Source organism: Salmo salar, chromosome 02, assembly GCF_965601325.2.
Source record: "Salmo salar chromosome 02, fSalSal1, whole genome shotgun sequence".
In the NCBI taxonomy this organism is placed as follows: domain Eukaryota; kingdom Metazoa; phylum Chordata; class Actinopteri; order Salmoniformes; family Salmonidae; genus Salmo; species Salmo salar.
In genome coordinates, this window is record NC_138292.1 from 36,960,980 (window position 1) to 36,975,285 (window position 14,306).

Here is a 14,306-nt window from a genome sequence, read left to right on the forward strand (position 1 = left end):
ACCAACTTCAAAGTGTTTCCTTTCAAATGGAATCAAGAATGTGCATATCCTTGCTTCAGGTCCTGAGCTACAGCAGTTAGATTTGGGTATGTAATTTTAGGCGAAAATTGAAAAAAAGGGTCCGATACTTTAAGACATGAAGGTCAGTCAATCCGGAACATTTCAAGTTTATTCAAGTGTAGTCGCAAAAACCATCAAGCGCTATGATGAAACCGGCCCTCGTGAGGACCGCCACAGGAAAGGAAGACCCATACCTCCGCTGCAGAGGATATGTTCACTAGAGTTAACTGCACCTCAGATTGCAGCCCAAATAAATGCTTCACAGAATTCAAGTAACAGACACATCTCAACATCAACTGTTCAGAGGAGACTGCGTGAATCAGGCCTTCATGGTCGAATTGCTGCAAAGAAACCACTACTAAAGGACACCAATAATAAGAAGAGACTTGCTTGGGCCAAAAAACACGAGCAATGGACATTAGACCAGTGGAAATCTGTCCTTTGGTCTGATGAGTCCAAATTTGAGATTTTTGCATCCAATCGCCTTATCCACTTATCCATTCACCTACGCAGAGTAGGTGAATGGATGATCTCTGCATGTGTGATTCCCACCGTGAAGCATGTAGGAGGAGGTGTGGGGGTGCTTATTTAGAATTCAAGGCACACTTAACCAGCATGGCTACCACAGCATTATGCAGCAATACACCATCCCATCTGGTTTGTGCTTAGTGGGATTATCGTTTGTTTTTTAACAATGACCTAAAATACACATCCAGGCTGTGTAAGGGCTATTTGACCAAAGAGAGTGATGGAGTGCTGCATCAGATGACCTGGCCTCCACAATCACCCAACCTCAACCCAATTGAGATGGTTTGGGATGAGTTGTACCACAGACAGAACCTAGACAGTATGCATGGTTCTGCAGAGAAAGAGAGAGAGAGGTCCCCTCTGGAAAGGGCACAGCCCAACATGAGTCACGTCATCATTGTCATCATTCCCTGGGTGGAACCTCTCAGTGTGCGTAGTCAACCTGGGCTCACTACAGCAGTTAGCAACACCACGTCAAACAGCATGTCATCCCAGCATCCATTTTAGTTCCCTTCACTGCTATATGGATATTCAAAGAAAAAAAACTGCTGTGGATGCATTCGCAGTACCTATAATGAAAACGTTAATTGTAAGCATCTGTGGCCGTTGCCCTTGCTACAGAAAAGTTGAATATACAAAATATTGTACTATTTGAGAGGGCTTCTTCATGTCAGTTTTGAGAGGTAACAAGGGAATGAAATGGGTGGTATATGCAGAGGGAGACAACTCAATGAGCTTGTTATACCCTTCAATGATGTAACGGTCCATAGGTTTTAACAGTCCAGTACTTGAATTTGATGTTGGTGGTATCCATGTCAAGGGGAACTACTTTGTACCACTCCTGTCCACCTTTAAACGGAGGCTCTGATTCTCTAATAGAAGCTATTGGCATTTGATTATACCTACTGTAATGCCTGAGTTGTAATGCCTACGTATGAAATAATAGATATGTAGAGGGTTTTTACAATTTTCATGGTCGTTTCATGACTCATAACAACAATGTTGCAGTTAATCTACTGTTTCAAATGTAGCAGTCGGTGTAGATGCTAACACAATAATGCCAGGCTTTGAACTGAAATACGAGAAGACAGTGACTATGTGTGCTGTATTGTGAAAACTTGGAGAGGAAAGTATAAAGCGTCCTTGCTGGAGAAAAGGAATATTACCAACAGGAAATTGTACACTGCAGTGAAATACCAGAGAGGAGAAGGTAATTTCTCTAACAGAACCCAAGAATATACTGCAGGGATTATGGGAGGAGAAGATGATGATGCTGGGGACTGGGGTACTCTCTATGCAGATATCCTCACCACTGCATTATGTAGAAACTATGGCAAGCTCTCCATGCTCAGTGTTATGCATTGGATTAATACCATTTGTTGTTGTTGGACTCTTACGAATTTAGCCAATGTGAAGCGTTTGAAATGGCTGCTATACAGCTACAATGCTTGCTCTTGTTTTCCTACTGCGTGCACTGAGGCTTTTTGTTTTGCTATTGTGCAGCTACACTGTGTTGTTTACTAGCGCTTTACCGTTTGGTTTACAACATCACGTTCCTCTGAGGTAGATACCCCATATGGCAGATTAAAAGCAAATGTGCTGTCAGTGGAAGACTGATGGTAATGTGCTTTGAGAACTCCGTCGAGAGAGAGAAAAAAGGCATTGATTATCTCTCAGCTGTACGGTAAATCTATAAGAGAGTAGAAATGTAAAACACGTAAGTATGTAATTGACCGATGGCCTGTGTTTCTGGGTTGCTAGGTGGTGATGGAAGTGGACTGTCTAAATTTAGCAGCACCTGCACTGATCAAGTGAGCTCAACGATATGTATTGGATACTGGTGGATGGGAATGAGAATGAGTTGAATGTCTGTGTTGCTGGTCCACAGGCTATTTCAGCCTGTTTTAGGATGTGTTATGGTAATGCAGTGCTCACAGTGCGCAGAGTCAAGTTGTAACTTGTGACAAGGCTAACCTTTGAGGACAGCCCAGAGCACACCCTAATCAGCAGAGGTAGCAGGCAGAAAACAAAAGCACCAAACAGCCCAGCTCCCTTCTCTGACGTCTGGCTAACTGTGGAGGCTGGAGCTGCTGTCTCATATCCACGATACTCTCTCTCTTCAATGGATAACCTCCATTATATTGTTATTGTATCGATTAGATCAACTCTCCCTTAGTATAACCACCCAGAGCTTGATGTCGCAATACTTCCCCAGTTTGCTGGTACTTGATGTACTTGATTGTACTTCTGTGCCACATCACAGCTCAAGGAGACCAAATAGCCACTGTATTTAATGAATACTGCCTTTAACACCACTTTGGCAACGGCTCATCTGGCTTCAAAGGGTTGTTGAACAAGCACAAACAACAGAGGGAGTAATATCAAAACTCCAATGAAGATTATGCATTGAAGAGGAGTGTATCATCATGGGCATGACTGTAGCTCTCACCAACCTGAGCTGCCACGCCATTCTCAATGTGTTCTGTTTTACCCTGTACTCTACAGTACACACACCTTTCAGAACTAATCTCTTAAGGTTACACTACAATGAGTATTGCAGCATCAAAAGAGTAGTGAATCAGCCAAGAGACTGACGGAGGAATCACTGCAAGGTTAGAGAAAAACAGACATTTTTATATCTGAGTCACCAACAGGCTTTGCAAGTAGCTACAGCAGGACTTGAATGACAACAAGCATAACAAATGAAAGGGAGGGTAGTAAATACTGTGTCACTATTTGGCAAGCACTGTAATCCAATCCATAGGCTTAGTCAATTAGATTATGAACTGATGTAAATCACAAAGCATCTTCCAATCACATTTTGATCTTAATAAATAGTGTGTTAACCAAATAAAATGAACATTTATAGGCTATCATTCTATTGGTAAAGGCCATATTGTAGTTGATCCCTTCCAAGGTGAAAACACATGGACATTGTAACAACATTCTACGGCTATAGCCTAGTAAACAAAATGTAACAGTGATTGGGAATAAAGGATTGTAAAAGAGATAGGTGTCAATTGTTGTCAAATTATTTTACAATCGGATCGAATATTTTTCCCTGAAGGCCCTTTCTATCAGGCCAACATGTCAATCAGTAACCGTAGCCTATCCATTCTAGACGCTGGGACAAAGTTGTCTTCAGAAATCGACTGTATAGGCCTATGTGTCATGTTTTTTAATGGCGAGGTCATTGTAGCAGAACTAACGCGACACTGCACTGACAAAGAAAAAAAGTTCTAAGCAAGATTCGTTCATCTTCAGGTTCACAGATCGCAAGGTCATTTATCGTGTTCTACGCGTAATGAATAGGACGCAGGCGTTTAGCCGCTTATCTTAAAAATAAAAATAAACAGTCTACATATAGCCTATGGTAAATACATTCACTGATGCTCAACAGTGTGTGTAGCCTATACCGTATGGTTCAGGGTGAATATATCCAATCATCAAATCAAATGAAAGCAGTCCAGACTGGTGAAGGGGCGAGGCGATAAGGTGAGTCATTATTTAAATCAACGAAATTTAACCATAAACTAAACTATGGAAGAGTCTTCACCACTATACGTACACGTACTGGAGCCTATATTTAACCAGGTTATGTCATGCTTGAGAAGAACTCAGCTTTCAATAGTAATAATGGCTAAAATATGATGGCACAGGGATCACTAGCGGTTTTGGGGAGGAGGGGGGGGGGCAGTGCCCCTGTGACAACAATTTTGGACCCCCTTGTGGCCCCCCTAAATGTGGAGTATGAAATAATTTTTACATAACTAATTTTTTCTATCGTTCTTGTTTTACATCCGTTATTAGACAGTGGCAACGCGGAACACTAATGATTATGAACATGGTCTTTTGCCTGCTAATGCCTGCAATGCAGTGAAGAAAACGATATGACAACAATAACGTGTAATGTAACTGGCCCCTCTAACAGTACAACTGGCCCCAGCTTGGCCCCCCCAGTTGAAATGGTCTAGAACCGCCACTGACAGGGATGGAGCAGGGATGCAGGTTTACATTATTACGCACGAGACCACCGGGCCAAATTTGGTGGCTTTAGAAATGCTATTCGTTCTTTGGAGATATGTTGTTTTTGTTGTAGAAACATATGTATATCACTTGTATTTTACACACAGACGTTGACTTCTCCTCTGGCTCTTTCACTAACAGGCTATTTAGGGAAGGGGTGGGGGGTCATTTTCTATCGGTTGTGCGTTCTTGCTATCGCTCAAAATAACCTCGGCAGCTCGGCGTGGACAGCGGTGGAAAACTATTGACTAGGCTATTTAACACAATTATTGCAATACTACCCTAAATGCTCTCGATAAACATCGAGTATGACGAAATATACGGCAAATAAATGTAACCGAGACTTATACTCTTCCTTACCTTTGGTAGAGAAGGTTGGCGTTTTCCCAGTTGACCTCAACTGTATTTATTTGTTAATAAGGTTGTGACCGTGTTAAAAAAAAAAAGAATCAAAAGGTGTTAAATCCGGTCTATGAAAATTGTTCTGTGGTCACCTACCCAGTTTAGAATACAACCTAACCCTGTTATGTGCACAAGGCTAACGTGGTACGACAGCGCTACCCTACCACACAGCATCCTTCTTGGAGCATCCCCCTCCTATCGAGCATCCCCCTCCTCTCGAGCATCCATCCCTCTAGTCTCGCGTACACCATTCTCTTCGGAGAGGGTGTTCTTTTGGAGCCGTACACTGTTTGTGATGTGGCATTCATTCATTCTTCAAACCACGGGAGCATTTGAAGACATATTTGGCAATATTATAGACGCTGTAGATTTCTGCCCAAACTGATATGGATTCGACCGTCTTTCTCACCATACTCACCAAATTGTTGGTGCATTGAGCTGTGCACGAGATGCCTCTGCCGACACGTGCTGCAGCTCGTGGCTATAATTGGACATGAGAAATTATACTGTTTGATACTGTGTTTGTAAAAGACTGATAAATCTTTTGGGAGAAGTAAAAGGTGTAAAATCTTTCGGAAAGGTATTGCTGTAAATTCATCTGGTATTCACAGTCTGCGCAAACCATGTTGTAACACCAAAATATACTAACATACACTACCAAACTGTACACTGCACCATACATCTAACCCTAATAAGCCTACATATTGCCATGCCAACTGCAAACCCTCTCCATCATGATCTCATCAGACCAGATGAGTTCCTGGCCTTTAGCTTCAAGCCTTACTATAGTCGCCAGCCACAGTCTATTTCAGAGATGGATAGCTGCCATTTGGACAGGTCCTACAGGCTGGTATCTATTGACCACAGCAGTTATACTCCTATCTTTTCCCCAATTTCTGCGCTGATTCCACATTAGATAAGTCTATACCCATTCATTCACAAAAAGTGAGAAGAGTGATTGATTGAAGCTGTCAAAGTAACAGGTCACATGACCGTGATGATGATGGGAACAGGACGGACATCAGGACACCCCATAGTACTCCTGACCTCTGATGCTCTGCACTCAGTCCCAGTGGGATGCTTAGTGCATGCCTAGCATTATGTTACAATAGCTATATGGCTTCTCTTACACTCTTCCCCCCACCCTGGCTGACATATGGGAGTAGTACAGTGCAACTTCGGCACTGTTCCAATAATTTCCAGCAACGCGTCACTGTCTTCCAATCATTTCCAGCACGGTTTGTTGGTGAGAGATCTGATTGGTTGGGGTCAAAAGTCGACAGATTAAAGCTGCCTTGTTATTTAATCAGCATTGATGTGAGAGATCTGCATTAGAGTTCCAAGTGACTTCTCACTCGTAGCACGATCCAACTTGGAAAGCGTACAATTAAGATCAGAACAGAAGTCAGGAAATGGAACTCTCATGGTGCTGTGATACCATCTCAGAATTCATTAGGGAGGCCATGCTGGTTTTAATGATAAACATTAAAAGATATTTGGGGAAGTTGTGTTGCCTATTGCTACAGTAAACAAAACATGTTTCTATATGATTTTCATGTTATGAAATTACATGATAACAATACTGTTATGAACAGAGACCAACATCTTATTTCCGTTAATCTATAATACTTAAACTAAATTCATATTAATATAATACTATACTCCCTATAATCACTGTGTCACTGCAACCACACACAACCCTGAGTAAAATGATAATCCCGTATTGCAGTAGGTGCTTATAATGCTGTACTGTATCTCAACTAGACATCATTCCCACAGGTGGTCCAGACTCCAGTGGAGGGAGGAGCAACAGCTATCCATGCATCACCCTCAGAGGAACCTGTTAGAAAACTGACAGACCTGATCAACACTCCCACACAGCTGCACAAATTGCCCCCAAACCAGTCAGCAGATGGGCTGGCTGGTGTGAGACCCACATAACTGACAGAAAAGATTACAATCTTAACAAACAAATGTGTCTGAAAGTAAACACTGCCCAGACTAGCTAGCATCTCATGTGGCCTACAATAGAATGGTCTATTTGACTATTATTTGCCTGTTATTACATTTCATTTAGAAAAATATAGGACTGTGTCATATCTTTGTACTATAACAAAAGTGAGCCTAGCCAGTGCTGGTTTACCAAGAACACCTAATTTAATTACAAAGAGATCCAATTTCCTGAGCACAATAGTGACATCATGAGCTAATCTTACGGTGCATTTCCTTCCCTGCCTTATAATTTCATACTTTATGATAACAATATAAGACAAATAATAGAACACTTGCATTGGAACAACAATATTTTTCAAACGTAAAGTTAAAACCATTGACTGACTATATAATTAAAAACGTATTGATTGTAGCCCATAGCTGACATTACAGTTATTCTCAATTGCTAAAACACAATCTCTGAAACCTTGCTCCATTTCCTGAAAACATTAAACACAAAACCTCATCTTCAAGCACTATTTACATAACCTCTGACTCCTCTCGCAAAATGAAACAGTCGCCTCAAAACAGTTTTACCTGTGTTCAAAATCAAACACTGCTCTCAAATCATAAACAAAGTGATCAAAATGATATACACTCTCAAGCAGTCAGTAAACAATACACCGAAAAATAGAAAACACATTGTTCAAAACATACAATTCTCAGGGAGAAGTACATTTTTAATCTAAAAAAAATATTCATATTTTTCCGTCATTGTATTTTGATGAACGAAAACATGTTCTATCATAGTAGCTCAAAATTGATCAGAAATTACTACTCTGCTTTGCCCTTTGCAATTTTGTTTTTTGTTCTTCCTCCTGCTTGTACCCCTATTTTTACAGTACTGTACCCTGCATCTCACAAACTTGTCCTTTGTCTCTGTGATACTGTAATTCTTGTTCTTTGTTGATATGACCCTGCAACCAGTCAAAATCTATTGAGCAGTCAGTACTGTTAGTAAATGGAAAGCACAATGTTCAGGGCCATACAATTTGTCCATTGTACAGTATACAGCTTACAATGCACTGTACTACAGTATACAATACTAAAAGGGACAAAAATCAAAGGAGTAAACATGTGATCAATGTGCTTCTTCTTGTCTTTGGGCTGGGTCAGGCCAGAGCACTTCGTCGACATCACAAGCAATATTGTCCCTCCTGAGGCTAAATCCATGGCTTGCAGCAGATTTACTCTGGTGTAGGGTTGTCTGTCATACACTTTCCATCTCCAAGAGGAGAAAAACTCCTCAATTGGATTCAGGAAAGGCAAGTATGGAGGGAGGTACAAGTTCATAAACTGCCCATTGATGTTAAACCATTCCCTTACCTGAGCAGCTCGGTGGAAACTGACATTGTCCCACACTATCACATAAGTGGGAATGGGATTCTCATTTAGCTCTTGACCCTGCTGCTCTTGAACCTGCTGCTCAAATAAAATATATCTTAGATTGGCAATAAATGTTAGAAGGTGCTGGGTGTTATATGGCCCGAGTGTAACATGGTGATGTAGAACACCATGGTTGCTGATAGCAGCACAGATTGTGACATTGCCACCTCGTTGACCAGGGACTTCAACAATGGCCCGCTGTCCAATCATGTTTCGGCCTCTCCTTCTCCACTTTGTTAGATTGAAGCCTGCTTCATCGACAAAGATGAAGTCATGGGGTCTGTCCAAGGATTCCAAGTCAAATATTGTCTGTGTAGAAATACAATATACTGTATGTAGGATTTTGTAAGTCTTACAGAGACAGTGCTATACTGTAGAGTACAATTAGGCCTACTGTATGCACTTCTGATTCACATACATTGTATGTACTGAAGAGTAATGTCATTCACATAGTATGTGTTAGTACTGTAGACAATCTGGATTACAGTAAATGTTTCTGAATGTACACTTACTTGCACATACTGAGCTTGCAGTTCTTTCACCCTTGGTGAGTTGCGCTCAAAAGGTACTCTGTATACTTGTTTCATTCGCATCCTATTACGATGGAGGACACGGTCAATTGTGGAAATGCTCACACTGTCGATCCCCTGGAAGTGTGTGTTGTCTTGTATCACTCGTTCCTGGATTTCTCTGAGTCGTATTGCATTATCTTGCAGGACCATGCCAACTATAACGGCCTCTTGCTCCCGAGTGAATATAGCTGTCCTTCCACCTGCATGTGGCAGCCTTGCAATTCTACAAAAAGTAGTTGTGCAGTTACAAAACATATTCATGCAGTACAATACATATAGTGATTAACTTTACAAATGTCTATTGAAACAGCTGCATATAGTGTAGTACAGTAAATTTGCAATTACAAAAATACAGTAGTATACTGTACCTGTTCTCTTCTCTGAATGTCCTTACTATGGTGGACACAGAAAATCGTCTCAAATTGGGTTGCACTCTAAATCCTGCTTCCCTCATTGTCAGTCCATGGACAAGAACATGGTCTATAACTGTTGCTCGAATTTCATCAGATATTTCCACTCTTTGTCTTCCTCTTCCTTTTCGTCCTCCTCTTCCTCTTTCTCGCCCTCCTCCTCCTCTTCCTCCTCCTCCTCGTCGCCCACCTCGCATACACACTCGTCCTCTCACATTGTTTCTTCTATCCATTCTCAGACTTTCTCCTTCCCACCTTCAACAACCTGTTTGCTCTCTGAACTGGCTTATATTGGTTGTGTCGCATCATTTGAAACAGGTTAAATCAATTTTGAGTGGTTGTGTTCAATCAATGACATGTGTTCTCTATTTGTATTTGATTGTTGCCAGTTGTGTTTACCGGGGACGGCTGAGTGCGATGTGTTTTGAGAATGAGAATGTGTTTAGAGTTTTGCTGAAAAGTCTAAGTGAGATCTGCAAATTGTGTTTTACCATGTGAAATGGTTTAAGGTATTGACAACAGACTGCATAATTAGCTAAATGAGACCAGGCAACTGAGATCTTTGTTCAGCCAATGGGTTTTAGTGTTTTAGCAATTGAGAAAAACTGTAAAACTCGGTGGGCCAGTAAGTTTAGTCAAAGAATGCTCAGGTATGTATCGCCACCATGTGGCTACCTTGTGAAGTTATGCCTTACATGTAGCGATCGCCGCATCCTAATGACCCCGATATACCACAAGAACACATGAACATGGCCCATAAAGAGAAAAACCCTATGCGTGTTTGGAGTCACACCATTTCATTCATTTGTTGCTATATGCCGAAACGCCAAGTGTAGCCTATAGACTTTCCATGTATGTTAATAAATAACGTAAAGGTCAATCTCAACTGTCCCGTTTTCATCGCATTGGTCAAATCTAGTCTACGTCGTGTGCGCTTTTAGTCTGTCCTGATTACTTCAGCTGCTCCACTTCGTATTCGGTTTCTGTTCGCGTGCCGTGTATACTTGGTGTCAATGTAACCTACTGTATGTAGAGGAAACATCGCCATTGTAACGTTATTCATTTTCTCTCGACTGGAACAACGATACTGCTTTGTTATGCTTTTTGGATTTGCCTAATTTTCATAGGGTGGTTTTAAGGACTACAGAGATTGTAACATATGAAATAAGACCGACGCAAAGAGGATGTGGCCCAGAAACCAGGTCGATGAAGTATTGGCGCTATCATGAGAGGAAATGGTATGGACCTTTTATGGAGAATCTTAGCGGCTCTGAGCTTCGATTGTTTTAAGGATTCGGCGTCTTCACAGAGGTGAGTGTGAGAAAATTCCATCAAATTTCCCCAATGACCATAATTGTTTGTTTAATATTGTACGATATCCCACAGTTTTTATGCCATTATATATTACACTGAACAAAAATGTAAAGGCAACATGCAACAATTTCAAAGATTTTACTGATTTACAGTTCATATAAGGATATAATTCAATTTAAATAAATTATTTAGGCCCAAATCTATGGATTTCATGACTGGGAATACAGATATGCATCTGTTGTGCACAGATGTCCTTAAAAAAAAAGGTAGGGGCATGGATCAGAACCAGTCAGTATCTAGTGTGACCATCCATTTTCAAGTGCCTCAGGCAGCACAACACATCTCCTTCGCATAAAGGGGATCAGGCTGTTGATTGTGGTCTGTGGAATGTTGTCCCACTTCTCTTCAATGGCTGGGTGAAGTTGCTAGATATTGGTGGGAACTGGAACACTCTGTCATACACGTTGATCCAGAGCATCCCACACATGCTCAATGGGTGTCATGTTAGGTGAGTATGCTGGCCATGGAAGAACTGGGACATCTTCAGCTTCCAAGAATTGTGTACAGATCCTTGCGACATGTGGCCATGCATTATCATGGTGAAACATGAGGGGATGGTGGCAGATTAATGGTACGACAATGGGCCTCAGGATCTAGTCACGGTATCTTTGTGTATTCAAATTGCCATCGATCAAATGCAATTGCATGCGTTGTCCGTAGCTTATGCCTGCCAATACCATAACCCTACCGCCACCATGGGGCACTCTGTTCACAACATTGACATCAGCAAACCGCTCACCCACACAACGCCATACACGCTGTCTGCCATCTGCCCGGTACACTTGAAACCAGGATTAATCCGTGAAGAACACACTTCTCCAGCGTGCCAGTGGCCATCGAAAGTGAGCATTCGCCCACTAAAGTCGCTTACGACGTCGAACTGCAGTTAGATCAAGACCCTGGTGAGCACGACGAGCATGTAGATGAGCTTCCCTGAGAAGGTTTCTGACAATTTGTGGATAAATTCTTCGGTTGTGCAAACCCATAGTTTTATCAGCTTTCTGATGGCTTGTCTCAAACGATCCTGCAGGTGAATAAGCCGGATGTGGAGGTCCTGGACTGGCGTGGTTGCATGTGGTCTGCGGTTGTGAGGCCAGTTGGACATAATGCTAAATTCTCTAAAACGACGTTGGGTGCAGCTTATGGTAGAGAAATGAACATTCAGTTCTCTGGAAACAGCTCTGGTGGACATTCCTGCAGTCAGCATGCCAATTGCACGCTCCCTCAACTTGAGACATCTGTGGCATTGAGTTGTGACAACTGCACATTTTAGTGGCCTTTTGTCCCCAGCACAAGGTGCACCTGTGTAATGATCATGCTGTTTAATCCGCTCCTTGATATGCCACACCTGTCAGGTGGATGGATTATCTTGGCAAAGGATAAATGCTCACTAACAGGGATCTAAACAAATTTGTGCACAGAATTGGAGAGAAATAAGCTTTTTGTGAGTATGGAATATTTCTGGAATCTTTTATTTCAGCTCATGAAACATGGGACCAACACTTTACATGTTGCGTTTTTATATTTTTGTTCGGTATATTATGGAGTCAGAGCCGAAGTGTCAATATCCTAGTAAGTAATGTTTCATTTCAGTTTTAAGACTAGATTAATAGCATATGGATAATCTATTTGATCCCCCCTCTATAAGAGTTTGTGAAATGTAACAATATATTAGCAATGAAGAAAAAATCCATCCTTTAGTTGTTATGACAAAAGGTTTGTGAAGCAAAAAGGTTTGCCTCCATTCTCCAGCATTGTCTTCATGAGACAAATTATGAAAGGGATGAAATAATGTGTTACATGACCACAAATGTAGCCAGAAATGCATCTGACTTTTTTGGATATCCTTTGTTAAACCAAAACATATCATACAGTGTATATCTTGCAGATGTCATTGCATTTTCAGTATGTATTATATATGTTTTCTATTCAGGATTGATGAATGATAGGATCATCTAAGTATAGAAACTATTACATACCATTTTGCCCCACAGCATTTGTTTGGGATAAATTAATTTTAAAAGATTCACAGAGTACTACACTGTATAGTCTATACCATTGCACTTCAGCAAACACCTTGTCACGCCTACTCCTGCTCCCTCCCTCGGGCGCTCAACGTCAACGGTCTACTAACTACCAGTCCTGGCAACCCACATTGCGTAAACCTGGCAACCATCATGGCGCACACCTGGACTTCATCACCACCCTGATTACTTTCCCTTCATATAGCCCTCAGTAATCCTCAGTCATCAGGCAGTATTGGGTTTTGGTCACTTTCAGTACGCGTATCCTGTTTTGTATTTTCTTAATGTTTATTATTATTAAACTCACCTTCTGCATCTGCTCCCTGTGTATACATTACATACCTCTTACCAAGAGTCCAACCCCTAACTTCTCATCCCCTCTGTAGGTCTCCAGGCAAGCTGAGCTCCAGCCAGGCAGGTAGTCTGGAAAGCAGCTCCCTGACTGGCTCTCTCTCCCTGGGGCCAGACCTGCCTCACTGCCAGTGCTGCATCTCCTACGAAGCCCGCCTGAAACGCCTGTCCTGCGGCCACCTTTACTGTGACCCCTGCACAGACCAGATCGTTAACCTGGCCTTCGAGGACATCGAGGGCCTCTCTGATTACCCCTGCCCCATGTGCAAGTCCCTCCGCCAGCTAGGGGACCTGGGCCCCCCTTCTTATGGGTACCTGGGGACCCCTTCTTTTGGGCCATGTGGGACCCTGCAGCAGCAGGTGGCTAAAGAGCATGGGAGCAGGTGGGGGTAAAACTGAGGCAGTTTATACTGTACATCAAGGGGTGTGGTTAAAAAAATGCATGTTGTCCCCTCTCAAGATGAAATACTGTAGGAACCATTTTGTCTTTTCAGTTATGTCTTTAGTGTTTTGATTTTAATATTTTAATGCACTGCCTTACACTGAGATTGTGATCTGGTAACGTGTGATGGATAGTGGCTCTGTGTTTCTTCTTTGTGTAATATGGAGGTGGAAGTGCATAACATTACAGATAATGTCCATTGGTGTGCCATAACTTACTGTAAGTGGATATTGCAGGGTGATTAAGCCAGAGCTAAGATAAGTATTAGATGTTTGTGTCAGACAGTTCTTTACATTTATGTGTACTGATTATTATTAGTAGACATTTGCACCTTATTTTAAAAATATTTATATTTTGAGTGTACTTACTGCTTATGCATTTTAATTTAACTTAATTGTACAGTGCCATGCTACTTTTAAAGTGTTCAATATCATATTGTAAATATTTATTTTGCTAAAAAATAAAGTTTGTGAATTGTATTACTCTGTTGGAAGACTTGAATGATTGCAGCACATCATTATCTGGTCGTCTGGGGTCCATGGCATGCCCTCCATTGTGATCTCTGGCCTGACTCTTCTGCAGACTGGAATATGTTCTGGGATTCATCCGATGGCATTGAGAAGTGTACTACCACATCCGTCACCGCCTTCATTAACTTCATCGATGATGTCGTTCCCCACAGTGACCGTACATGCATATCCCAACCAGATGCCATGGATTACAGTCAACATCCACACTG

General features: G+C 41.7%; 2 protein-coding genes across 2 annotated transcripts in view; one reads left to right on the forward strand and one right to left on the reverse strand.

Annotated features, from left to right (window-relative positions):
• LOC106581810 (synaptic vesicle glycoprotein 2A) overlaps positions 1-5,436 on the reverse strand; it is a 67,101-nt gene extending 61,665 nt beyond the window's left edge. The window contains exon 1 of the mRNA XM_014164155.3: positions 4,975-5,436. The gene's annotated coding sequence lies outside the window, so the exon portion shown is untranslated. The remainder of the gene's footprint in view (positions 1-4,974) is intronic.
• Positions 5,437-10,343: 4,907 nt separating this feature from the next.
• On the forward strand, positions 10,344-14,046 carry LOC106581815 (uncharacterized). The gene is made up of 2 exons (XM_014164190.3): positions 10,344-10,687; positions 13,161-14,046. The coding sequence occupies exons 1-2, from the start codon at positions 10,602-10,604 to the stop codon at positions 13,516-13,518; spliced, it is 444 nt and encodes a 147-aa protein (XP_014019665.2). The 5' UTR covers positions 10,344-10,601; the 3' UTR covers positions 13,519-14,046.
• The last annotated feature ends 260 nt before the right edge of the window (positions 14,047-14,306 follow it).